Source organism: Sphaerodactylus townsendi, linkage group LG05, assembly GCF_021028975.2.
Source record: "Sphaerodactylus townsendi isolate TG3544 linkage group LG05, MPM_Stown_v2.3, whole genome shotgun sequence".
NCBI lineage: Eukaryota > Metazoa > Chordata > Lepidosauria > Squamata > Sphaerodactylidae > Sphaerodactylus > Sphaerodactylus townsendi.
In genome coordinates, this window is record NC_059429.1 from 14619683 (window position 1) to 14645118 (window position 25436).

The following is a 25436-nucleotide window of genomic DNA, read 5'->3' on the forward strand; positions in this document are numbered from 1 at the left end:
TTTCCAGGGGCCAACGCTTCACGGGACTGCTGTTGTGGATGGGTCTCGCAGATCTAATGGGCTCTGCTGAACCGTACCAACTGCCCCAAGTGGCAAGCAAATAAATCATGCTCACCCCTCTCTGTCGGAATAATACCGGAACAGGGGCACATAGCCAAATATCTTGAATTATTAACTGAACCCCAGCAGAGATGGATTATCACAAGGGTCAGATCCAATACCTTCCCATCGGCCATTACAAAGGGCCATTACTTATCCATCCCTCTCCAGGATCGGGTTTGTCCACACTGTAAAAATCAAGTGGAGACTCTTGCTCACATTATTCTTGACTGTCCGAGATATGTGGGCATTAGGAATTTCTCTCCCAGGCTGGCCCTAGACAAATCTGGAAGTGACTCTGACTGCTCTGTTGTGGAGCTTCTGTTAAACAACACAGATGTCATGCTCTTGGGAAAAGTAGCAAAATTTCTTTTAAAAGTGACAGAACATTCTAAGTAATGTATACTGCTGTATACAGTCTTCCTGTCTGCGCTTTGAATGTACTCTTGATTTGTATTTCAAAAATGTCTGGCAACGCTCTAGAACCTATTTTTAAATGCCAAATAAAGGTGGTGGTGGTTGTTGTTGTTAACTGCCCCAAGTCATTATCCTGTTTTCCCTGGTACCCCCCACCCCACCACCCACAGATATCTAGGCGCATTCCAAATTTTGTAGGGGAAGATCACCAGCCACTGTCTCTGCCCTACAGTCACCTCAAAAGTTTCATCTTTGAGCGTTCAGCAACCTGAGAAAGTTGACTTACGTGTGCTTGGCAGGCTGGGTGGGTTTCTAGTCTCTCAGACTGGAAAGATAGGATTAAAAGCTTGACATCTCTCTGAAATCTTTAGTAGCTTTCAGGTCAGAAAAAGACACGAGGAAGGTATCAGTGTCCTCCATGCCAAGTGTGTATGTGTTCACGTGCATGCACATCTATGGACACCAACAGCTCTCCTTTCAAAATAAAGTGTCCGTCACTTTCTCTGGCTGCTTGTGACCTTAAATAAGAGTCTTTTCTAGCCCGTGCAGCCAAAAGGGAGCAGCAGCGGCGTAGTGGCTAAGAGCAGGTGCATTCTAATCTGGAGGAACTGGGTTTGATTCCCCGCTCTGCCTCTTGAGCTGTGGAGGCTTATCTGGGGAACCAGATTAGCTGGTGCACTCCAACACATGCCAGCTGGGTGACCTTGGGCTAGTCACAGTTCTTCTGAGCTCTCTCAGCCCCACCCACCTCACAAGGTGTTTGGTGTGAGGGGGGAAGGGAAAGGAGATTGTCAGCCCCTTTGAGTCTCCTTACAGGAGAGAAACGGGGGATATAAATCCAAACTCTTCTTTTTCTCTGTAAGAACGGGCTGGTCAGCATGTAGGCTGGTAAATTAACACTTAGCATTTATATTGCATTTGGAGTGGGTTCAGATTGCTTCACCTATCTTGAGCTAATGCATAGGACTGCCCAGTAAGGCATTGTCTACATATTGCGGAGAATCCACTTGCCTGAAACTGCCTTGGGGCCGACCGTCTGCTCCCGTTGGGTTTTGTTTGCACGGGCAGGAGGAGTTTTGCCAGTCTACGGGAGCCGTGCCCCTTGAGCAGGTTGGAGAATTTAATTTTTTTTCTTTGTGCAGAATTTTTTAAAAGCACTTCGCTCTTGTGCGGCCCCGATGGTTGCTCTAGGACAGTGATGGCGAACGTTTTCGAGACCGAGTGCCCAAATTGCAACCCAAAACCCACTTATTTATTGCAAAGTGCCAACCCAGCAATTTAACCTGAATACTGAGGTTTTAGTTTAGAAAAAACAGTTGGCTCCGAGGCATGCGTTACTCAGGAGTAAGCTTAGTGAAGCAACCGTGCAACGCTTCAAATGGGTGAATCACAATCCTAGGAGGGTTTACTCAGAAGCAAGCCCCATTGCCAGCAACCGAGTTTACTCCCAGGTAAAGGATCATGCCCAGGCCAGCCTAGACATATGTGTGTGTGGGGTGTGTGTGTGTGTGTGTGATTTTCCACCCCCCTCCCACATGATGAACTCTGTGCGAGTGCCCACAGAGAGGACTCTGAGTGCCACCTCTGGCACCCATGCCATAGGTTCGCCACCACTGCTCTAGGAAATGACATGCGCACATATAAGTTTTGCTGCTTACTTCTGGCTGCTTACTTCTGGCTTCTCTTTCTTTGTTCTAAAGCCGTGGTGGCGAATCTATGGCACTCCAGATGTTCGTGGACTACAATTCCCATCAGCCCCTGCCAGCACGGGGGCTGATGGGAATTGTAGTCCACGAACATCTGGAGTGCCACAGGTTCGCCATCACTGTTCTAGAGGTTTATTTTTTTCTTCTTATCCATCCCTCCTAAGGAACTAAGCAAAGTCAGAGCAGAATGCATTGCATTGCGGTGAAATCTAACAACTCTCGCAGGAGAAGGCAACGCAGATAATGCAGAAAGGAGGCGGAGGGACTTTTCTCTCTCTCCCCCCCCCCCCCCCCGCTATTGATTTTATACCCTTCATAATAAGTTACCCTTCGTATGTAAGGGAAGTTCTGCGTGTAGCTCTTACGGGAATCGCTGGCTCTAGATTTCCTATCAAATGCTCTTTCAAACTTGGGAAGTTGCCGGGGGTGGGGGGTGGAGACAGCAGCTCCTCCCTTTTTTTAAAAATAAAAAAGAATGGTTTTCAAAGATGACTGGTTTGGTTTTTAGCATTAAGAGTCTCGTATGCAGAATCAAACCAGCTTTTTATGTCCGGCAGAATCTGGCCCAAAGCTGGGTTTGCAGGCTGTGTCTCCCCATCTCCTGGTGTTCATCTCTAGTATCCTATGACCAGAGGTAGACTGCATCTGGATATGGGGGTTCTGTTGAACTCTTGTGGCTGTTAGCTATCGATAGGCCTGCCCGTCCAGGAGTTTTTTATCCATGTTTTCGGGCCCATCGCCCCCTCTTACAGCCGTGAGTTCCAAAAGGGTCGTGAGACAGAGCTGCTTTTAGGCTGGGGGGGGGGGGGGGAGACCACTGCTTTGTGGGGGGGGGCAAAGGTGGTGCTTGATTCAGTTGAGCAGGGAATGACAATCTCCCGTAGAAGCAAGAAGTCTCCCCTCCCCCCATCCCAATGTAAGAGAATTTACAGTAAATCAGGATTTACCTTTCTAGCAGGTTGGGAGCTAGACGGAGAGAAATTTCTGTCTGGTTTGCAACCTGTATAAATTATGCAAAGTTTTTTTTGCATATATAGTAGTTTTGCATAATTTATTCTTTCGCGAAGCAACTGTGCGGGGCTCAGACAGCGTTTACTCCCTGTGCGTGAGAAAGCCCTGTTTCGAGGTCCAGGACTCCAAAGCTGAGTCTCCAAATCTGGCTTTCTAGCCATCTGCGTGCTGAAGAGCTCGGCTGCTAATAGTTTCCCAGGCTGGGTCTGCCCATGTCCAAAACCAGTTTGAGAGCTACCGTATATACTGGCGTATAAGAATACTTTTTAATGCAGGAAAATCTTATCAAAAGTCGGGGGTCATCTTATACGTCGGGCATCCCCCCTTGGCAAGTATGTGCCAAAATCTATATTTTAACTGGAAAAGTGGGGGGGTCGTCTTATACCCCCAGTCGTCTTATACGCCGGTATATACGGTAGAAACTTGTGGGGTGCCAAATTCCACAGAGTGCCTGCACGCGTTCGGTCTCCTGGGACGGTTCACTCGCTCTCTGGTGAGCCTGGGTGGAACCCTTGGGGGGGGGGGGGCGTACCTGGGGCTCCTGTTCAGAGAACCGTTCAGCTTCCCAAAAAAGTAGCACAGGAAAAAAGATTGATGATGTAGCTTCCCGGGGAGCTGGTAAGGCTGTGGACGTCTTTAAACGTGACAAACTGGCATCTCTTAACAGCTAATATATTATCGTTTTTATAGTGTCGTTTTAAAAAAAGGGTACTCTGCTCGTAAAAGAAAAACAGTCGAGTGTTTTGGGAGAGAGCCAAACGCGAGATTTAAGGACTTCCATCGCTAGTCATAGGTGGTGCCGGGAATCCTCAGGTTTTCTCCAGATGTTGGATTACAGCCCACCATCCCCTGCCAATGATGCTGGCAGGGGATGATGGGAACTGTGGTCCATAACATCTGGAGGGCCTAAGCTTGACACTCCATGGCTTAGAGCAGCAGTGGTGTATACAAGAGCCGTATCTTAATCTGAGGAACTGGTTTGATTCCCAGCTCTGCCGCTTCTGAGCTGGTGCTGAGGCTTATCTGGGGGAATTCAGATTAGCCTGTGCACTCCCCACACACGCCCAGCTGGGTGACCTTAAGGCCTACTGGAGCTCTCAGCCCCACCCACCTCACAGGGTGTTTGTTGTGAGGGGGGAAGGGCAAGGAGATTGTCAGCCCCTTTGAGTCTCCTGCAGGAGAGAAAGGGGGGATATAAATCCAAACTCTTCTTCTCTTCTTAAGTCCTTGAGGGTTTCTTTCCTGTTTCTATAGGCAAGGGGGGGGGGGCGGGGGATGGCGTCCGGGACAACACCTGCTCTGACTGCCCCGCCACCCTGCCCTCATGCCCCACTTCCCTTAGCCAGCAGCACCCTGCTGTGGGCAGTCCCTCAGCCTGGCCCCACCAGGCTGCTCTTTCAGCCTGTAGACTGCCTCCACTGGCCGAAGGAGCAGCCTGGCTGGGCCGCCGGCCGGCACACCTCAGCCCCACCCCGCCCCACCGGGCTGTTCGTTCAGCCGACGGAGGCTGGCTGAAGGACCAGCCTGGCGGGGTGGGCCCACTGGTGTGCACCCGGGGACCTGTGACCCCACGTGTTCCCGTGAGCGCTCCGCCTCTGCCTATTTCTCTAAAAGCGTCTTTCTAACCCAGGGGTAGGGAACCTTTAACACTCAGGGGCTTTCCCCACTACAGAAGGGAGCTAAGGTCTGACTCGGTTCCCTTCAGTGGGCAGGGCACCTGTGCTGTCCCAACAGAACTGAGTTGGCCCCTGGTACTGAGCTAAGTGGGCTGGATCATCTGGTGCCTGTTTCGGCTTCCTCGATCGCGGTGGATTGGTGCTTGCTACGCAGGAACGGGCTGCTTTTACAGCTTTTACAGTTCATAGTTTGAAGTTACATGCGCTTTGCCCACTACCTAATTTCTCCCGTTTCTGGCACATGCCACAAAAGCTGCCCGTGATTGGTTGAACGGATGAGGTGTCGCTTCAATGCTTCCCACTGCCAGGTATCGACCTTGTTCCTCGCAGGAAAGGTAGTTCATAACTGCGGCTGCGATATCGTGAAGTTCTCGGGAACTGAGACAAAACAATGTTGAGCTCGGTGGCAGTGGGGATTCACTGTCAAAGAGCCATTTGGACCCGTTTTCCACGGGGAAAGAAAACACTTGGAGCCGCAAATACTTTTTGACATTTAAAAAATAAAAGATAAATACTATATATAGGGTTTTAAAACCTTTACTCCGCCATTCTGAGAAGCGATGGATGCTTGCCCTGCCTGCAGGGCGGCAGCGATGAAGCGCGCCTGGCCTCGGCCGCCTGGAAGCCTCGGGCCCAACGGGCAGGCAGAGGGGAAGCCCATGGTGCAAGCTCCAGCTGACCATGTGGGCAGTTGGCGTGCCCGCCTCATGCTTTCAGAGCCGGGCATGATGGGGCTGCACTCGCCTGTGGAGCCACAGTGCAAGGGCAGAAGAGCCGCATGCGGCTCTCGAGCCGCAGGTTCCCTACCCCTGTTCTAACCCTTCCGCCCCTTTTCTGAGTAATTGCACTTTGCACGGTTTGTGTTTGGGAGAGGAGGCAAGCCGTTTTTGCCACTCTGAAGTCCTCAGCAGTAGGGCCAACAAGACTGGCAGCGGAATGTGGCGGCACACCTACAGCTGCTTAATGCTTGTTCTTCAAAGTCAGCATTGTCTGCTCAGGCCGGCAGCCGCTCCCAGAGTGTTCCGCAGAGATCTTTCCCATCAGCTGCTACTTGGTCCTTTGAACTGCAGATGAGCCACTGCCCCTCTCCTGGCTGTCAGGCAGAGGTCTTCCCAAACACCTTCTGCCTGGTCCTTTGAACTGGGGATGCCAGGGATCGAACCTGTGAGCTTTTGCACGCCAAGCAGATTCTCTACCATTGAGCCCTGGCTCTTCCCCGCTACAGAAGGAGCGGTATAGGCTGCACCCAGTTGGGCTGCAGGTGAGGAATTGTGGTTGGGCATTTTGCGTTACGTGCGAGAGAATGAAATGTTCCCGTGAGTAGGAATTGACTCAACATGCTGGTGGCGGGCTAGTTCAGGGGGTCTGCAACCTGCGGCTCTCCAGATGTTAATGGACTACAAATCCCATCAGCCCCTGCCAGCACGGCCAATTGGCAGGGGCTGATGGGAATTGTAGTCCATGAACATCTGGAGAGCCGCAGGTTGCACATCCCTGGGCTAGTTAGTGTGTTTTCCACTATTGTACCACTTGTTTTCCTGGGTGGGTGGGTGGGGGTTAAGTGGATCCCTTCTTGAATAGAAACAGTCCTTTCCACCACCTTTGGAGTCTTCGCATCACTTCAGACCTATCCTGTAGTGGGTTCTGGGCAGTGGTGGGATCCAAAAATTTGAATAACAGGTTCCGATGGTGGTGGGATTCAAACAGTGGCGCCGCCGCACACACGCACCTCCAGTCCCTATTGGGCAGGGAGGTTGCTTTAGTAACCCCTTCTCGGCACTCAGGAAAAATTAGTAACCACTTCTAGAGAAGTGGTGAGAACTGGTTGGATCCCACCTCTGGTTCTGGGGTGTTTTCCTGGGTGCCAGCTTGATTTAGGGCGAACCAGCAGGGTTGGGCTTAGAACTGACCCTGTCCAGGGTCAGATCCCCAGGCTTGGCCATTGAAAGGGGCTGGGTGTCCCGGGTTACCCAGCATGCGCTGCCAGCCTGGCCTACCTTGCAGTGTTGTTTTGATGATAAAATAGAGCAGGGGTCTCCAACCTACGGCCCTCCAGGTGTTCACGGACAAAGATTCCCATCAGCTCTGCCAATCGGCCATGCTGACAAGGGCTAATGGGAATCATAGTCCATGAACTTCTGGAAGGCTGGGTAGGTTAGAGGCTCTTGAAATAGAGGCTTAGTGGAGCGGCCTCCTGTGTAGCTCTTGGGAGGGAAGTTGGGATAGAACTATGCTAACCAGACTCATCGGCGTGAGGTGCCCTCTGTAAGCACTTCCTTGTTGTGTGGGTGATGAGGTGGCTGATCTGCAATCTCCAAGGAAACTGTATCTGAAACTTTATCTGCCCCATGCAACTTTCCCTCTGATTGGCTTCCAAGGAAGCTTCCGTTCCTCCGTTTCTCCATGGCTTTGCCAGCCCACGCCCTGTGACTTGCTGCCAGTGATGATGCCTCCTTGTTCTGCAGCCAAACAAATATTCAGGCAGGCTGCACAGGTGCCCTCTGTGACGGGCGGGCGTGATTGAGATGCCATCGCAGAAAGATCGGCCGGCATCCCCGGATTTTCTGCTATAAGGCGGGCCGTTAGCGTAGATTGCGGCCGCTTGGAAGGGAACTTCCCTTCTGTGGCCCAGCCTGTAAAACTTTCCTCTGTTTGTACGATTTCTCTCTCCCCCCCCCCTCCCCAAAGTCCAGAAGAGAGGGAGAGGAGGAGGAAGAGTCTGGTTGCAAAAACCCGGCCGAAATGTGGCAACTCTAGCAGGATGGGTGTGACCCCCAGCTGCTGAACTCCGCCTGGTTTCAGATGGTGTGGCAGAGCTGCCTTCCCCTCTCCTAGAGTTCGGGAAACATGTCTGTATTCTGGCTAGTTGTTCTCTGCAACCCAGCAGGCTTACCTGATGACAGCCGGTGTGATATGGCTGCAGCGACTAGGCCCGGCTGCCAGTGTAGTCGAGAACCATGGCAGAGTTACCCCTTCTCTTTCCCCCTCTCTTTCTTTGTTTCCTCTTTCATTTGTGCTGGCTTCTTCCTCCTTGGGATCCGCTGACGGAACAGGCGGGGCTGTTGAGAGCAATCCTGTTGATTCACTTTCTTCATGGACACCCCAACCTTCTTCCCCAGTGGGGACCCAAAGCCGCTTACGTCGTTTTGTCCTCAGAGCAGCCCAGTGAGGTAGACTCAGCTGCAAGTGTGTGACAGGTCCCAGGTTACCCAGCCCGCTTTCTTGGCACTCACGGGGATTTGAACCCTGATCTCCCAGGTACTAGTTCAGCACTCTCCCCACTACACCAAATTGGCTGCCATGACTGGTTTGCCAAACGGGCATCCTCTTGGACTTGTTTGCTCCCTGCCAGTGTGACCTTTTTGCAGGGAGAGACAGGATAAAAATGTAATACCTGGCATCAGAGGTGGGATCCAGCAGGTTCCCGAGAGTGGGTTACTAATTATTTGTGTGTGCCGAGAGGGGGTTACTAATTGGGTCCGCTTTTCCATCGCCACGCCCTCGCCTCCCCGAGAGGCATACTGCCTTTGAACGTGAAGGTTCCATATATCAATTGTGACTAATAATGTAACTCCCTGAACTGGGTTAATCCCTTTCAGGTACTGCAATTCATTGATTCTCAGCCTTTTGTACCTTTTATCTCACCAGTCTCTATCCAAGAACCTGGGTGTTTCACCATTGCTGTGTTCAGATTTGTGAGTTGGGGCATTTTCTATAATGTGATGATGATTTAGAAATGACCTGGTGCAAAAAAATTTTTGGGGGGGGTCGTGGTGGGGTAGCTGCCCATGGTGGGGGCATCCAACTCAGGTTTTGCCCAGGGCTCAGGTTTGCCTAGGTACACCTCTGCCCCCTTTGCTGAGGGGGGGCTGGCGAGGGAACCTGTTACTAAAATTTTTGGATCCCACCACTGCCTGGCATGCTTCAAACTCTGTCCTTCTTTCAAGGACCTCCAAGTGGCACAGGTAACCACATAACGTCTCTTTGACATCAGTTAGGCCGGGATGGAACGGCTGGTCTCCAGGACACCCACTGAGCTTTTTGGTCAAGTCAGTGTTTGAACCCGGGTCTGTCTTAGTCCAACGCAACCGACAGGTCGATCAGGCTGACATTGTGTGACTGCTTTCGGTCTGAGCAAGTGATGAGCGGGGACTTTGCTGGGGTGGCCCCCACCTCCCATCTTATGTTTTGCCAGTAAGGGAAAAGGTTTCAGAAGGCCTCTTTTGCCCGTTGGCATATGGAAGCTTCATTTCTTGAGATTTTGGTTGTGTTGTGCAGCTTTGGTTCTTTTATTTGCGTGCGTGTGTGTGTGTGTATGTTGGTCAGATAGATGCCCTCTCTGTTGGAACAAGTAGCCAGTTCCTCAATCTCTGCCCTCTTTCCCACAGGACATGTTTCAGAGTGAAGCGCGCAGGTAAAAACCTGCTCCCGCCCCTTCCGTGATGTCATCAGCCTCAGCTTCCCCCATGAAGCAAACCGAGGCCTAATGCTCTCGATGCACCTCAGCATGGACGGGGGAAAGAGCTACCACCCACCGCACACGCACCAGCAGCCGGCCAGCACATTGTACGGGATCCCGGCTTTTCAGTCTCAGATTGGCATGCCCTCCATAGAGGTAAGTTCTTCTTGGGTGGGGATGGGGTGAGGATGAAGCTCGGGGAAGGGTGGAGCAGCAGTGGCGTAGTGGTTAAGAGCAGGTGCGCTCTAATCTGGAGGAACCGGGTTTGATTCCCAGCCCTGCAGCCTGAGCTGTGGAGGCTTATCTGGGGGATTCAGATTAGTCTGTACTCTCCAACGCACGCCAGCTGGGTGACCTTGGGCTAGCGACAGTTCTTCAGAGCTCTCTCAGCTCCACCCACCTCACAGGGTGTTTGGTGGGGGGGGGGGAGGGAAAGGAGATTGTAAGCCCCTTTGAGTTTCCTATAGGAGAGAAAGGGGGGATATAAATCCAACTCTTCTTCTTCTTCCTTCAGCAACACCTGGGGAAAAAGAGGTGAGTTTGTCCATAGAGGGGCTGCCGCACAAAAGCCCTAGAGTGGCCAGGGTGGTGATTGCTTCATCAGATGAGCCCTGCTGGATCGGACCGATGGCCCATGTAATGGAGCTTCTGTTTCTGCACAATTACTAATGAAATCTGCCTCCCCAAAGGCCCACAAACAAGGGCACAGCGGGCACCCACTGCCAGAGACATACAGATTCTGAACGTGGAGATTTTGCTCTTTTCCTCCATGCATTTGACGTTTAACACCCCCCCTAAGTGAGCATGTCCAGTGGCAGGGAGTTCCACCAGAATTATTTGTTGGGGATGGTGGGGTGGGGGCAGGGGTGTCTGGGAATGAACGATCATTATTTGGGTTGTGTCAGAAAACTGGGAATGCCCGGCTTCACCAATTCCCAACTGGGAGCATGCTGCGGTTCAGGGTCAGAACGCCCACTTTGCCTGCCGAAGAAGGCACCAGGTTCAAATGTCGCTATCTCCAAGTAAAAGGGATCCCAAGCAGCAGGTACGATGGGCCACTAGCCCTGGAGGAGGTGAGATGTAGACAGAGTAACAGATCCTGCCAAAGGCCCGTTTACTTGTTTCCACTGATGTGGAGCTCACGGATTTGCTGGGAGCGCCAAGCTGCGGCTATGCCTCTCCATATGGCTAAATGGGAATTTATTGAATGATTTTATTTACTTGTTAGTTTTATATACTGCCCTCCCCCGAAAGGCTCTGGGCGGTGCACAACGTATAAATCGAAGTGGAGCACTGTTTAAAACATAACAACTGCAACTATAATAACATATATATGGCTCTATAGCCGTGGTGGCGAACCTTTGGCACTCCAGATGTTATGGACTACAATTCTCATCCGCCCCTGCCAGCATGGCCAATTGGACGTGCTGGCAGGGGCTGATGGGAATTGTAGTCCATAACATCTGGAGTGCCAAAGGTTCGCCACCACTGCTCCATAGGATTAAATAGTTAAAACCTCTATTAAAACACAGTGTTACAGTATACTATATAATGCCTCGTGTCCGGCAGCTAAAACCCTCCCGAGAGGGGAGTGGTCGGTCCCTCAGATGTTAAATGCAAGAGCGCTTAAAGCCGTTGTGACCGGGAGCTTTTAACCTGAGTGAAGTGACACGTTTCATATCTATATTGCACTGCTGTGTGTTCGGAGAGCTGACATGCTCCTATAATCTGTACAATGCCCCTGTAATCTAGGCCAGTAGGGGTAGATGGGGCGGGGTTTAAGTCAAGAGCTTGCCTTAGGGCTCTGCATGGAGATGCAAACCCTGGCGACGCCTGACTCATTCTGGGTCACTGTGTTGTTAGAGAGGGACTGTGGCTCAGTGACGGAGCCTCCGCTTAGCATGCAGAAGGTCCCGGGTTCAATCCCCAGCGTCTCCCGTTAAGTGGATCAGGCAGCAGGTCATGTGAAAGACCTCAGCCTGGGACCCTAGAGAGCAGCTGCCAGTCTGAGTGGACAGTGCTCTCACAATACTAGAACCAGGGGGCATCCATTGAAAATGCTGGGGGGAAGAATTAGGACTAATAAAAGGAAACACTTCTTCACACAATGTGTGATTGGTGTCTGGAATATGCTGCCACAGGAGGTGGTGATGGCCACTAACCTGGATAGCTTTAAAAGGGGCTTGGGCAGATTTATGGAGGAGAAGTCGATCTATGGCTACCAATCTTGATCCTCCTTGATCTGAGATTGCAAATGCCTTAACAGACCAGGTGATCGGGAGCAGCAGCAGCAGCAGAAGGCCATTGCTTTCACCTCCTGCAGGTGAGCTCCCCAAGTCATCTGGTTGGCCACTGTGAGTGGCAGAGTGCTGTACTGGATGAACTCTGGTCTGATCCAGCAGGCATGTTCTTAATGCTGATCTGGTTGAACCGAGGGCCTGATTCAACATAGGACAGCTTCATGGGTACACAGGCCTCCTGTCGTTGCCAGGAATTGAACCTGGGGTTTTCTATATGCCAAGCCAGTCCTCTGCCACACAGGGGGCGTCAACAAGAAGCCTTTCAAGTATTTAATTTTGCACAGGAGGTTATTCCAGAGCCACCTGGACCCCCCCCCCCTTTTCAGGGCCAGAGTGGTGGGCTAGCTGCTCCACTGGTCAGATCCAGCACAGCGAGGTTCGTTTTTCTTTGGCCTCTTTGCCAGTAGCTCCACCTGTGGCAGTTGTGTACATAGAAGTATTCAGCTCCCTTCCATGGTTTTATCAGACATGATTGGGAGGTGGGGGGAGAGGATAGAACTGTAGTGGCGAACCTATGGCACTCCAGATGTTCATGGACTACAATTCCCATCATCCCCTGCCAGCTTGGCCAATTGGCGATGATTGCAGTTGTGGGACTTTGCTGCCCAAACCGAAGGGTTGTACCGTGGTTTTGAATCTGCCTTCTTGTCCTTCCAGAATTCTGCACTGCCTGCCAGCTGGTGGAATTCAGTCCCTTATTTGTCCGCTCCGTATTCAGCTCCATCTTACCTGAGCGACAGCCAGTAAGTGCTCCTTGGATATGTGTATATATTTGGTGGTTTTTGCTTTCCCTCACTTGCCTTTCCTCCCAGAAGGTCAGTTCTGCATTCACAGGTCGTTCATAACCCCCGGTTGGTTTTCCCATCTGTTGCGTTCTTATCCCATCTTTTCGGTCCAAGATGCTGGGGGCGGTGCATGTAGTTCTCCCCTCCCCCCATCTGGCGTAGGAGGAAGAGGAAGAAGAAAATTTATATCCCCCCTTTCTCTCCTGTAGGAGATTCAAAGGGGCTTGCAATCTCCTTTCCCTTCTTACCTCCACCCACCAATAAACACCCTGTGAGGTAGGTGGGGCTGAGAGAGCTCAGAAGAACTGTGACTAGCCCAAGGTCACCCAGCTGGCGTGTGTGGGAGTGCACAGGCTAATCTGAATTCCCCAGAAAAGCCTCCACAGCTCAGGCGGCAGAGCGAGGAAATCAAACCCGGTTCCTCCAGATTAGAGTACACCTGCTCTTAACCTACTACGCCACTGCTGCTCCTTAGAGTCTGAGATACAGTTCCCAGATATACCTGTATAACACCTCAAAAACTGAGGACTAAAAACTTTTTATTTTTATTTTTACCCCACCCGTTCCCCAAGGGCCTCTAAGCGGCCACAACAAGATAATACATTTAAAATTCCAATAAATAGATTAAAACAATAAAACAGTTTAAAATAAACTAACTACACCACTCAAAGTCCAGATGGCGACTCAGTTTCGTACCCCCCTCCCCTGAGAGGCCAACGAATGATGTAACACGCAACGTGTGATTGGTGTTTGGAATATGCTGCCACAGGAGGTGGTGACGGCCACTAACCTGGATAGCTTTAAAAAGGGCTTGGACAGATTTATGGAGGAGAAGTCAATCTATGGCTACCAATCTTGATCCTCCTTGATCTCCTTGATTATATTAGATACCATATTTCCCTGAAAATAAGACAGGGTCTTATATTAATTTTTGCTCCAAAATATGTGTTAGGGCAGTGGTGGCGAACCTATGGCACTCCAGATGTTCACGGACTACAATTCCTATCAGCCCCTTCCAGCATGGCCAATTGTAGTTCATGAACATCTGGAGTGCCATAGGTTCGCCACCATGGTGTTAGGGCTTATGTTCAGGGGATGTCTTATTTCCCCCCCCCCCCCATAATTTTGCACCCCCCACGTGACCCGATCAGCTGCACTGGGAAATCTGTTAACTAGAGCTTATTTTTGGAGTAGGGGTTATATTTCAAGCATCCTCCAAAAATCCTGAAAAATCATGCTAGGGCTTATTTTCAGGATAGATTAGATATTTATATATTGCCCTCCCCCGGAGGGCTCGGTGTGGTGCACAACACAATAAATAAACAATAACACAATACAGTAGGACTAAATATAGTAACAATACCATTTACAATTGCCCTAACAATAAATCAACCATTCAACCATTCAATAATACTAATAATTCTATATCAGGTTAATAGACTTATAACAATTAATAAACATATAGCAGTAACAGCATAACAACGGCATAATATTCCATAACAACAGGGCATAACAGCAACATAACAGCAACAGCATAACAATCCATAATAACATTACAGTAATACAATAACAATGTCAATATAAAATGACAGTATTTCAACAGCAAACAGCTGGGGTACAGTGATCTACTGGGGTACAATGGGGCACAATGGGGTACAATAGGGCTGGGGTACAATGATCTACACCTACACAAAAGCAAGAATGGGAATATAAAACATAAAAATCTTAGCAAATAACATTCTATCCCTCCCAAAGCATTCATTGATTCTCTGCCTGCCCCCCCCCCCCCAGTCTGATCTTACAGTGTAATGTGTGCGTGCGTGCGTGCGTTGGGGAGGGGGGGGAGATCAGAAAAAGACTGACGAGGGAGAGGAAGTGTATCTGCTCCCCATCTAGCTTGACAATTCTGCCTACAAGGGCTCTCGTCACCCTTTGGGCTTTGAGGGAAACTGATATTGTTTGGGATTTTATCATTTTCCCCTTGTCCCCCACAGTGAGGAGTTAGTGGTTTACTGCATAGGACTGTCTGAAAAGATTCATAGAATGATTGCAATTAAGCTGTTTGACCAGTGTAATTTGCGGATCGCTTTTTTGGGCGGGCAGTTCCTGCTAAAAGATGACCCAACGGGTGGGGTATTATTTGCCTTTTGTTGGCTTTGGGAACTGGGGTTAAGAGCTCTTGCGTGACCTGGACTGGAAAGGGCTTTATTTAGCTGTGCAAAAATGGAAACAGTGCCTGGAAAGATTTATTTTTTACAGAAAATTACACCTGACAGTTGATGAATTCCCACAAGCTGAATTGCATTTTGAAACAGGGGCTAGGGGTGTTGGTGGAAGATGCTTCCAGGAAGGTAGAGCACAGTAGAACCTCCAGATACAGGGGTAGTCTGTCTCTGAATAGGTGACCTGCTTCGCAGTGCCTGGTTTTAGGGAAGAAACCGGTTTGTTCCAGCGAGATACATGTGTATTAATTGAATTTGTGTTTGTTCAATTTTTATCCTCCTAATTCTGAATTCATCATCTTTTAAAAATAATTATATTTTTGAGTTGAATGGCAAAGCTTGCCCGGTAAGGAGTACATTTTGTGTAATTTCGTAATTTCTCTGTCCTGCCCTGTTTGACTTCGTGTCAATTTTTGAATAGATTCAGGGCACAGAAAATCTTCCCAGTCTAAACCTGGATCTCGCTAATGGGTCTCATAAAACACTATGTGAGCATAATAAAGGGCCGGGTCAGCGTAGATCTTCTGTGTGTCCCCTTTCTTTGGGCCATCTGGGGGAGAGGCAAGCAGCCAACAGTTCCGGGTACGGCAGTGTTGAGAAACTGCAGCTGACTGTGTGAAGTCACTCTTCCTGAATTAAGGTGGGGTGCTGGTAATTGCCGGCACGATGAGATCTATTCCCTCGTTAAATTCGAGTGAATTGATGCGCTTCGGCTACAGGGGTGTAGAAAGAGGTGTGAAGCGCAGAGTTTTGAGCTAACTTCAAATCCTGTCTTGCTGGATAACTTCAGGGAAGTCAATTACCGGTAATTAATCGGGAGAAATGCAGGGTGTAAAACCTCAAAACATGGGACACGTTAGGGAGCAGTTGACTCACAAGTATTTCCCGGGTTAAAATGGGGGCTCTTCCCAGGAAAGGGGCCTTAGGATTGCATCCTTTCTTTCTGCCCTCTTCCCCCCCCCTCCCCACTTTGTGGTTAAAAGTTAATTCCCAATTCTTAAGAGGCCTTTAGGGTGGAAGGGTAGAAAACAACAAAACAAAATTGCACTGTGACTACAATCAGCATGTGCCCATAGATATCTCAAGACAGCAAGCCAGGCTGCGTGGAATGATAGAAAGAAAGGTTTTTCCCATCTCTCAGGGCAGGTGAAAAACCCACTTCTGGAAAGAAATTACCCTCCTTCCCAGGGGAGGGGAGGGAGCGAGGGGTTGCATGCAAGGGAGGGAAGGGGAGGGGGCCGGGCATCTGGACATGGCCCACCCACCCTAGCGGAGGGAGGGGGAGGGAGCGAAGGGTGGCATGCAAGGGAAGGGGAGGGAATGAGGGGTGGCATGCAAGGGAGGGAAGGGGAATTTGTGGAATTCCCCTAGTTTGATCTTTGTGACAAGAATTACTTATTTCCCACCTGTCCATCTACCTGCATCCAGGTCTGTGTCCTTCATACCTCTGTCCATCTGTCTGCCCCGTAGGAGACCAGGGTGGCAGACACAGTCGTTTTTTCTCCCTCCTGCATCCTTACAACAATCCTTGCAGGTAGGCTAAACTGAGAGGCCTCCCTGTCTCCCTCCCAGCAAAAAGTGAGAAACAGTCTGGCCAGAGTTTAGGACTGTGATGCTCACTCCTCTTGGCCCAGATTCAAACCTGGGTTTAAGCCGGCAGAGTTTGGAATGATGGTTGACCAAGAGAGTAAGGTGACTGAATGCCTGTGAAATTACCCCTCCAAACACACCTGTTCAGTAACTGGAGATAGAACTCTTGATGGTAAATTAACCTTTTTGTTCCTATAACCTTTGGGTTACTTCTGAGTATAAGGGGGAGGGTCTCTCCCCATCGTCATTGAAGCCTTAGCCGGCTCTCTTGTCTCTAGTGTGAGGGGGACAGCTTCCCTCTCTGCCATCTCCTCCTTTCTCCAAGTTGGGCATAGCGGGGTAGGGATGAAACCGGCATGCTCTCCTCTGCAGTGAGACTGCCGGTTGCATCCCCACCGTTCTATGGCCAAGTTGCACTTTTCCCGGGCAGTTTTTGTGGCGGCCTTATAGTCTCTTTCCTGTCGCCAGCTTGCACTAGAACAGGAGTCTGTAACCTGTGGTTCTCCAGATGTTCATGGACTACACTTCCCATCAGCCAATTGGCCATGCTGACACGGCTTGGTGGGTTGTGTAGTCCATGAACATCTGGAGAGCCACAGGTTGGAGACTCCTGCACTAGAACACTGGCTGAAGTTCTAGACTGAGATTGAAGAGGCTGTGCATAAGGGTGTGTGTGTGTGTATCTAGGAAGGGGGGGATTAGTTGGAGAAGACGGCCCCCGTACTTCCATCCCTGGCATGAGTCCCACAGATTTCAGCTTACCTGTCCTCCATTCCCTCTGCTGGTGGCAATTTCAAAGTGCAGACAACCCTGCCAATGAAACACCCCACTGGGCAATGGCCTTGCTTTCCCCCCCCCCCCACCCCCTAAAGTGTGGGGCAGGTGTGCACCGTGAAAGATGCTTGGAAGAGCCACGGGTAGCACAAGCTACCGAGTATCACAATCCTAAATGCTTTGCCATCCTGGTTTTCCTTTTTCATGGTGTGTGTGTGTGTGTTAGAGGGAGAGGGAGAAAGGGGTGGGGTCTCAGACCCCCTTCTTTGCAGAGGAATTGCCAGCTTAGTTGCTTCAGTGCTGCTCAGACCCCATACCTGTGATGGAGCTTGAGTGCTGCCTGTCCCAGCTTTTCAGTTATTGGAGCCTGTTTTCCCAGGGCACTCTTGGCACACCACCCGAATAGTGAGCACTCATGCCAAGGGAGACGGCACACACGTTGCGCCCGCTGGCACTCTCCTCTGCCCATTCACCCGGAGTTGGGAGCGGCACGCTCAGCTGCCCACCCTGCCGTTGGACCGCTGCCACCGCCCCTGCTTGGAAGAGGGTGTGCTCTTTTCTTTTTATTTCAAGAGGTTTCCTGTAAATTCTACTTTCTGAACCCTCTCGGGAGGTGTTAACCGAAGTTCTCTTTTGCTGCGCGTCGAATCGTAGACAGGGCTTATCGATCGCGACCCGTTCTTTCCCGAGGCTCACCGAAGCCCAGCGGCAGCCATTATGTGCTGCTGTAGCCTCACGGCTCTCTAGCGTGTGTGCGATCATTTTGGGTGTTTTGCTGTTAAGCACTTAGCCATGCAAACAAACCCACTTCTTTGTACGGAGCCGGTCAGCGTTATTGCTGGAAGCTTCAACCAGAAGTGGCTCCTTTTGTGTGTCAGCTGTGCGTTGCAGTCGCTCGGGGGGACAAAGCCAGCTGCTCCGTGGGTCTGGTTTCTGGGAACTTTGGCTGCGGCCAGGAGTCGTCTTTCTCAGTTCAGCTGTCAAGGAGGTGTGCTTTGAGTAGAGTTAGGGGGGCTGGGGAGAGGGAGGCACAGGGGCGTAACGCCCATTGGGCAAGGTGGGCAGCTACCCAGGGCACCACCTTGTGGGGGGGCATCAAAACGCAGGGCTCGTTTTTGGGTATTTTTAGTAGTTTTCCATTTTTGGCCTGCAGGGGGTGCAGTTTTTAGGCTAGCGGCACCTAGCGTTTTTAGGCTAGCGGCACCTAGAGACTGTCCTTATGCTACCCTCCAAGTTTGGTGAGGTTTGGTTCAGGGAGTCCAAAGTTATGGACTCCCAAAGGGGGTGCCCCCATCCCCCATTGTTTCCAATGGGAGCTAATAGGAGATGGGGGCTACACCTTTGAGGGTCCATAACTTTGGACTCCTTGAACCAAACCTCACCAAACTTGGGGGGTAGCATAAGGACAGTCTCCTGAGGATACGCTGAAATTTTGGTGCTGATATGTCTAAAAATGCACCCCCTGCAGGTACCAATATCCTGGTGCAAAGAAATTTGGTCGTGGTGGAGTGGCCACCCGTGGGCGGGGGGGGGGGGCATCCAATTCAGGTTTTGCCCAGGGCTACAGTTTGCCTCTTTACGCCCCTGGGGAGGCGATCCGATGAGTTCTTCCGTTGCGTGCCCTCTGCTCACCTGAGTGTGCCACCTGCTCGTGGCAGTTGCGCGTTTATACAAGGCAGGAGTCCAAAAAAATCGAGACACCTCCCTGCTCCCAAGAAATGGTTCCTGCCGTTGAACGGGGCAAGAAGCAGCGGAGAGAGGCACCTGCTGTCTACGCAAAAAAGCCTCCCTGAATCAACCTCTGGGCATCTCTAGTTACGGGATTTCACGTAACAGCTGTTTGAGAAAGGCTTTTCTCTGCCTGCAGCCGTGGAGATCGGCTGCCGGTCCAAGTTTAGTCAGCGCTGAGCTAAACAGGCCTAATTTGGCAAATGACACCTTCATATGTGCAGGTTGTGCTACTGTCGGGAGGGGCTGTTCCCAAGGGGGATGATTTGCAGGTAGGCTAGATTAAGTGCTGCCTGGAATTAAGAAATTTGGGGGCGGGGGGGGGGGGGGGAGAGGCCAGAACCTCACAATACTAGAACCAGGGGGCATTAATTGAAAATGCTGGGGGGAAGAATTAGGACTAATAAAAGGAAACACTTCTTCACGCAACGTGTGATTGGTGTTTGGAATATGCTGCCACAGGAGGTGGTGATGGCCACTAACCTGGATAGCTTTAAAAAGGGCTTGGACAGATTTATGGAGGAGAAGTCGATCTCTGGCTACCAATCTTGATCCTCCTTGATCTGAGATTGCAAAGGCCTTAGCAGACCAGGTGCTCAGGAGCAGCAGCAGCAGAAGGCCATTGCTTTCACACTCTGCATGTGAGCTCCCAAAGGCACCTGGTGGGCCACTGTGAGTAGTAGAGTGCTGGACTAGATGGACTCTGGTCTGATCCAGCAGGCTAGTTCTTATGTTCTTAACCTTTGACAAACATCACTTTTCTTAAATTGTAAGTTAACACCGGAAGAGCCCATCAAATCAAACCGAAGATCCGTCCAGCCTTCAATCCTCCGGTTAGCCAGATGCTTCCAAGAAATCCCTTAGCAGTGTATACGGGCAACAGTCTTCTGTTGTTTGTTTTTAATCTCCCAGGTATACTGCTTCGGGGCATGGAGGTTCTGTTTTGCAGACAACTGCTCTGGCTTAGATTATCCCCTTGAGCGGTGATTCACTAGCCAGTTTGGTTCAACCACGTCTGCTTAGAGCGAGCATAATATAGCGGTTAGCATGTCAGGCTGAGATCTGGGTCAGATCCCCGCTTGGGCCGGTCATACTCAGCATAACCTACCGTAAGGGGTTGTCTGTGCCACAAAACTAAAATAGAGGAAGGGAGAGAAGAAGAAGAGTTTGGATTTATATCCCACCTTTCCCTCCTGTAAGGTGGCTTACAAGCTCCTTTCCCTTCCTCTCCCCACAACAGACGTTTTGTGAGGTAGGTGGGGCTGAGAGAGCTCTGGGAGAACTGTGACTAGCCCAGGGTCACCCAGCAGGAATGCAGGAGTGCGGAAACACACCTGGTTCACCAGATAAGCCTCTGCCACTCAGGTGGAGGAGTGGGGAATCAAACCCAATTCTCCAGATTAGAACCCACCTGCTCTTAACTACTACACCTTTCTGATCCTTCTTTGTCATACGTAGCTCTGCAGCGTTTGGGACTCTTTAGTTTGGAGAGGAGACGGCTGAGGGGGGGGATATGATTGAAGTCTATAAAATTATGCATGGGGTAGAAAATGTTGACAGAGAGAAATTTTTCTCTCTTTCTCACAATACTAGAACCAGGGGGCATCCATTGAAAATGCTGGGGGGAAGAATGAGGACTAATAAAAGGAAACACTTCTTCACGCAACGTGTGATTGGTGTTTGGAATAGGCTGCCACAGGAGGTGGTGATGGCCACTAACCTGGATAGCTCTAAAAGGGGCTTGGACAGAATTATGGAGGAGAAGTCTATTTATAGCTACCAATCTTGATCCTCTTTGATCTGGGTTTGCAAATGCCTTAACAGACCAGGTGCTCGGGAGCAGCAGCAGCAGCAGAAGGCCATTGCTTTCACATCCTGCATGTGAGCTCCCAATGGCACCTGGTGGGCCACTGCGAGTAGCAGAGAGCTGGACTAGATGGACTTTGGTCTGATCCAGCTGGCTTGTTCTTATGTTCTTATGTTCTTATGTTCTCTTGAGTTGACATGTATTCAAATAAATTACACCCAAAGCTAGTGGCACAACTGCCTCTAGCGAACATGCCCGGCTGGGGACCCTGTCTGTGTGCTTTCCAGCTCTTCCGCAGGTGGCTAGTGCTGCGTGAAATTTCAGAGCCACCTCTGGGATGCTGGAAGCCGTGGGGGGAGTCAAACCGAGGCCAGCGAACCAGTCACATGTCCACACGGCTGCTTTACTGGAAAGATGACAAAGAGAATTGCGTAAGCAAGGCTGGAGGTCTGTACAGCTGTGATAGTAAAACCGAAAGCAACAAAACTGGTTGCTTGTGTGACTGGGAAGGGTGGGGAGGGGATGTCTTTGTTTCTCTGCAGTCCCAGGTGCTGGAGAGTAGAGCAGGTCTGTGTGCGCAACAACCACACCTCTTCCTGCCAAGAGCGCTCTGTTTGTCCCGGGTTCTTCTGCACAAGGCTGCAAGCAGCCAGAGGCGTTACGGCAGAATTCCTCCCTCATTCAGAAAAACACCTTTGCAAGTTTTGGGCTGGGGCAACCGCACAGAGGCAACCGCACAAACCTCTGAGGGCGGAGTGTGTGAGACGGGGATGACCACTCCTTCCCATGTCAGTTTGCACCTTGGGAGCAAGTCAAGAAGAGCTGGATGTGGTGTCCCGGTTACCTGGTGCACATCTTAAACAAGGAAGAAGAAGAAGAAGAGTTTGGATTTATGTCCACCCTTTCTCTCCTGTAGGAGACTCAAAAGGGCTGACAATCTCCTTGCCCTTCCCTCCTCTCAACAAACACCCTGCGAGGTGGGTGGGGCTGAGAGAACTAAGGAAACAAATGTAGGGATGACTAACCCCCTCAACCAGGACTCACGAAGCCCGCTGGACTCGCCTCATCGTTGCCCCAACATTTGATTCCCTGCTGCTCTGCAGGCTGCCAGAAGCCCTCCTACCTCCCCAAACAGCCAGGCCAGGTGCGCCTGGCACCTGCCTCCCACCCCCCACCCCAAATTACCAAGCGGACAAACCCTTCCCACTCTCCCTCCCCACCTCCATGGGCCAGCCCACCCCTCCCCCTCCCCAACACACAACCATCCAAATTCTACCCTCTCACTCCACCCCAAGTCTTAAGAACATAAGAACATAAGAACAAGCCAGCTGGATCAGACCAAAGTCCATCTAGTCCAGCTCTCTGCTACTCGCAGTGGCCCACCAGGTGCCTTTGGGAGCTCACATGTAGGATGTGAACGCAATGGCCTTCTGCGGCTGTTGCTCCCGATCACCTGGTCTGTTAAGGCATTTGCAATCTCAGATCAAGGAGGATCAAGATTGGTAGCCATAAATCGACTTCTCCTCCATAAATCTGTCCAAGCCCCTTTTAAAGCTATCCAGGTTAGTGGCCATCACCACCTCCTGTGGCAGCTTATTCCAAACACCAATCACACGTTGCGTGAAGAACTGTGTTTCCTTTTATTAGTCCTAATTCTTCCCCCCAGCATTTTCAATGGATGCCCCCTGGTTCTAGTATTGTGAGAAAGAGAGAAAAATTTCTCTCTGTCAACATTTTCTACCCCATGCATAATTATATAGATTTTATATCCCCCCTTTCTCTCCTGTAGGAGACTCAAAGGGGTTGACAATCTCCTTGCCCTTCCCCCCTCACAACAAACACCCCATGAGGTGGGTGGGGCTGAGAGAACTAAGGAAACGAATGTAGGGACGACGAACCCCCTCAACCAGGACTCACGAAGCCCGCTGGACTCGCCTCATCATCGCCCCAACATTTGATTCCCTGCTGCTCTGCAGGCTGCCGGAAGCCCTCCTACCTCCCCAAACAGCCAGGCCTGGTGCGCCTGGCCCCTGCCTCCCACCCCCCACCCCAAATTACCAAGCGGACAAACCCTTCCCACTCTCCCTCCCCACCCCCAGCAGCCCTCCATGGGCCAGCCCACCCCTCCCCCTCCCCAACACTCAACCATCTAGATTCGACCCTCTCCCTCCACCCCAAGTCTTACTTTGCCTCCCTCCCTCCCTCCCCACCCCTTGCCACCTTCCAGAGGCGTAGCAAGCGCCCGGTGCACTGGTGCATCCTCCACCCCCATCCCGCCCTGGAACGCCCCTGCCACGCCCCCGGTACGTCGTGCACACGTCCCCTTGTAGCTGCACCACTGCCACCCTCCCCTATCCCTAGCAACCACTTGCCACCCTACCTCACCTCTACCTACTCTTTGCCACCCTCCCCCACCCCCAGCAAGCTCTCCTCACCATCCCCCCCAGCAAGCCCCCGGCTTCCCCCCACCCCCAGCAAGAGCTACCTGCCCTCACCACCACCCCGCCCTACCTAGGCCCGCTGTATTACCCTACAGCTGGCTTTACTATCTAATATGCATGCACTACGGTTAAAATACTTCTACCCCTCCCCCTTGCCCTCTTTTCTGTCTTTCCCCCTTCCTTTCCTTCCCCCTTCCCTGTTTTCCCTTTCCCCCTAATTTTCTTTCCTTTTTTCCTTCCCCCCTCCCCTTTTCTCGTGCCCCGCCCTCCCCGGATCTCTCTGCTGGGGTCCCACTAAATGAAATAGTGAAATTACAACTGGAGGTAGGACCCGTGCATGAATCAACTCGCGCCCTTCAGTAGTTTGATGTTGTTTATACCTTAATTTTAAATGGCTTTTTTTTTTTACAGTTTTAAAGTATTATAATGTTTCATACATTGTTTTATCAGATGTCGGAAGGTGCCCTGAGCCTCCGAGGGAAGGGGGGTGAAAAAAAATCCAAAAAACAAATGAATGAATGAAGAGTTAAGGTGCAAGGCCTTGGAAGAGGGGTGGGGCAACCCAGCTGTTAGCTGGCTCCCCTTGCTTATCTCAGCGGTTCTGGGTGCCAGTAGAACCTAGCTCCCTTCCTTCGCGTGTATAAGATAAGATGCCTCGACTTATATGCGGGTCGACTTATACATGAGTATATATGGTATTTTGTTTTCCCCACTGGACAGTAAGAAAAATGCTTCCAGTCTGGCTCCTCCTCCCCCCCCCCTCGGGCCACCAGCTGATCGTTTGAGTGCTGGTTGCGTTGTACAGTGGTTAAGAATGGTCGACTAATCTGAAGAACTGGGTTTGATTCCCCACTCCTCCACGTGAACGAATGACTGTTTATTGTTTAAAGCCAAAAGCCATCAAAATACAGAATTTTAAAAACCCGATAAAATAAAACAAAACAAAACAGGCACGCAGCAAATGTCTGACATTTCATCCTATCTCAGCAGCTGAACTCAAACACATGCCCTCTGATAACTGATGTTCGGCTGGTATTTTCTTGGCAGCCGGGGAAAAACCAGCAAGTTGTATGTAATCAGAGGATTGTTGCCTGATAGGAGAAAGATCAGTTTATCTAAATCAGATAATAAACTCTGGTTCTTTATAAACTTAGCCTTCGGGTGATGTTGGGCCGGTCACAGTTCCCTCAGAACTCTGTCAGCCTCATCTACCTCACAGGGGTACTGTGAGGTACCTCATCTACCTCACAGGGGTACTGATGTGAGTGAGGGTGGGGGAAGGAAGATGATTGTAAGCGACTTTGAGAGTCCTTACGGTAGAGAAAAGTTAGATATAAAAGCCAAACTCTTCTTCTTGGCAGTTCAGTTGTAAAGGTAGAGTGCTTTGGGACATGGAGGCTCTGCTTTTCTTTCTTTTTTAAAAAAAACCTGCCCTGGATAACTGATAGAACCCAATTTACTCTGAACCTTCCCCTTACCCACCGTATCCTAAGCTGCGTCACTCCCATTTCTGTGGCTATTTCTTGTCGGGTGTTATGACTACTTCCTTTTCTGAGTCCAGGAGCAGATGACACCGAACTGTAACATTAGGAGAGAGAGGGGAACACAAACTGTTTCTGTGTTTGTCCAGGATTTAACGGACCACTGTATCAGATCCCCACTCCTTTCCATTTTTCCTTCTAAAATGAGAAGTCCTGTTCTCTTCCCTCCAGACTGGCATTAGGGCACAAGGAAGTAGGCAGAGAACCTTAAGGTCTGTCTGTCTCCGGTGGAAGAAAAGGACCCCCTGATCTCCGGGTGGGGGGTGGTATTCCCGAGGGAAGAAAAGAGTCTTCCAAATGATCCAGGAATGGCTGACTAAGGAGGGACATGATATAGGGTTGTAAAACAAGGCACCAGGCTGTGGAAGCAGAGGCAGGAACTATTGGGAAAGTGTGTTATTGGCTTCCTGCGATCCTTGTGGGGAAGGAAATGGTAGGAATGGACTAAACCAGGGGTCTGCAACCTGCAGCTCTCCAAATGTTCATGGACTACAATTCCCATCAGCCCCTACCAGCATGGCCAATTGGCCATGCTGGCAGGGGCTGGTGGGATTTGTAGTCCATGAACATCTGGTGTAATTGCCTCGCAAAGGTGTAATTGCCTCGCAAAGTCAGACTTTACAAAGCACTGACCTGTCGATTAATTGCTTTCCTTTTTCCCCCTTGCAGGCAATATTTTAATACCACTTCCGATTTCTACACGAATTCCATCAGCAGGACGCCGTTCTCGGACACCAACTATGTAAATTCGGGCCTTGCCAACCTCTTTCCCAAAAATGGTGATTTTCCTCAGGTAAGGCGGAGCTTCCCTCCCCATGTGAGCGTGCGTTGTCTGGATCATGTTCATGTAAAAGAAAAGCAGACCCAACTCTTGACAGAG

At 50.6% G+C, this 25436-nt stretch overlaps 1 protein-coding gene across 1 annotated transcript in view; it reads left to right on the top strand.

Moving 5' to 3' along the window:
- Window positions 1-25436, top strand: part of SBNO2 (strawberry notch homolog 2) — a 126890-nt gene that overhangs the window by 24244 nt on the left and 77210 nt on the right. The window contains 3 exon segments of the mRNA XM_048497659.1: window positions 9298-9524; window positions 12326-12411; window positions 25226-25349. Of these exon segments, the coding sequence (XP_048353616.1) occupies window positions 9396-9524; window positions 12326-12411; window positions 25226-25349 (339 nt within the window). The 5' untranslated portion in view covers window positions 9298-9395.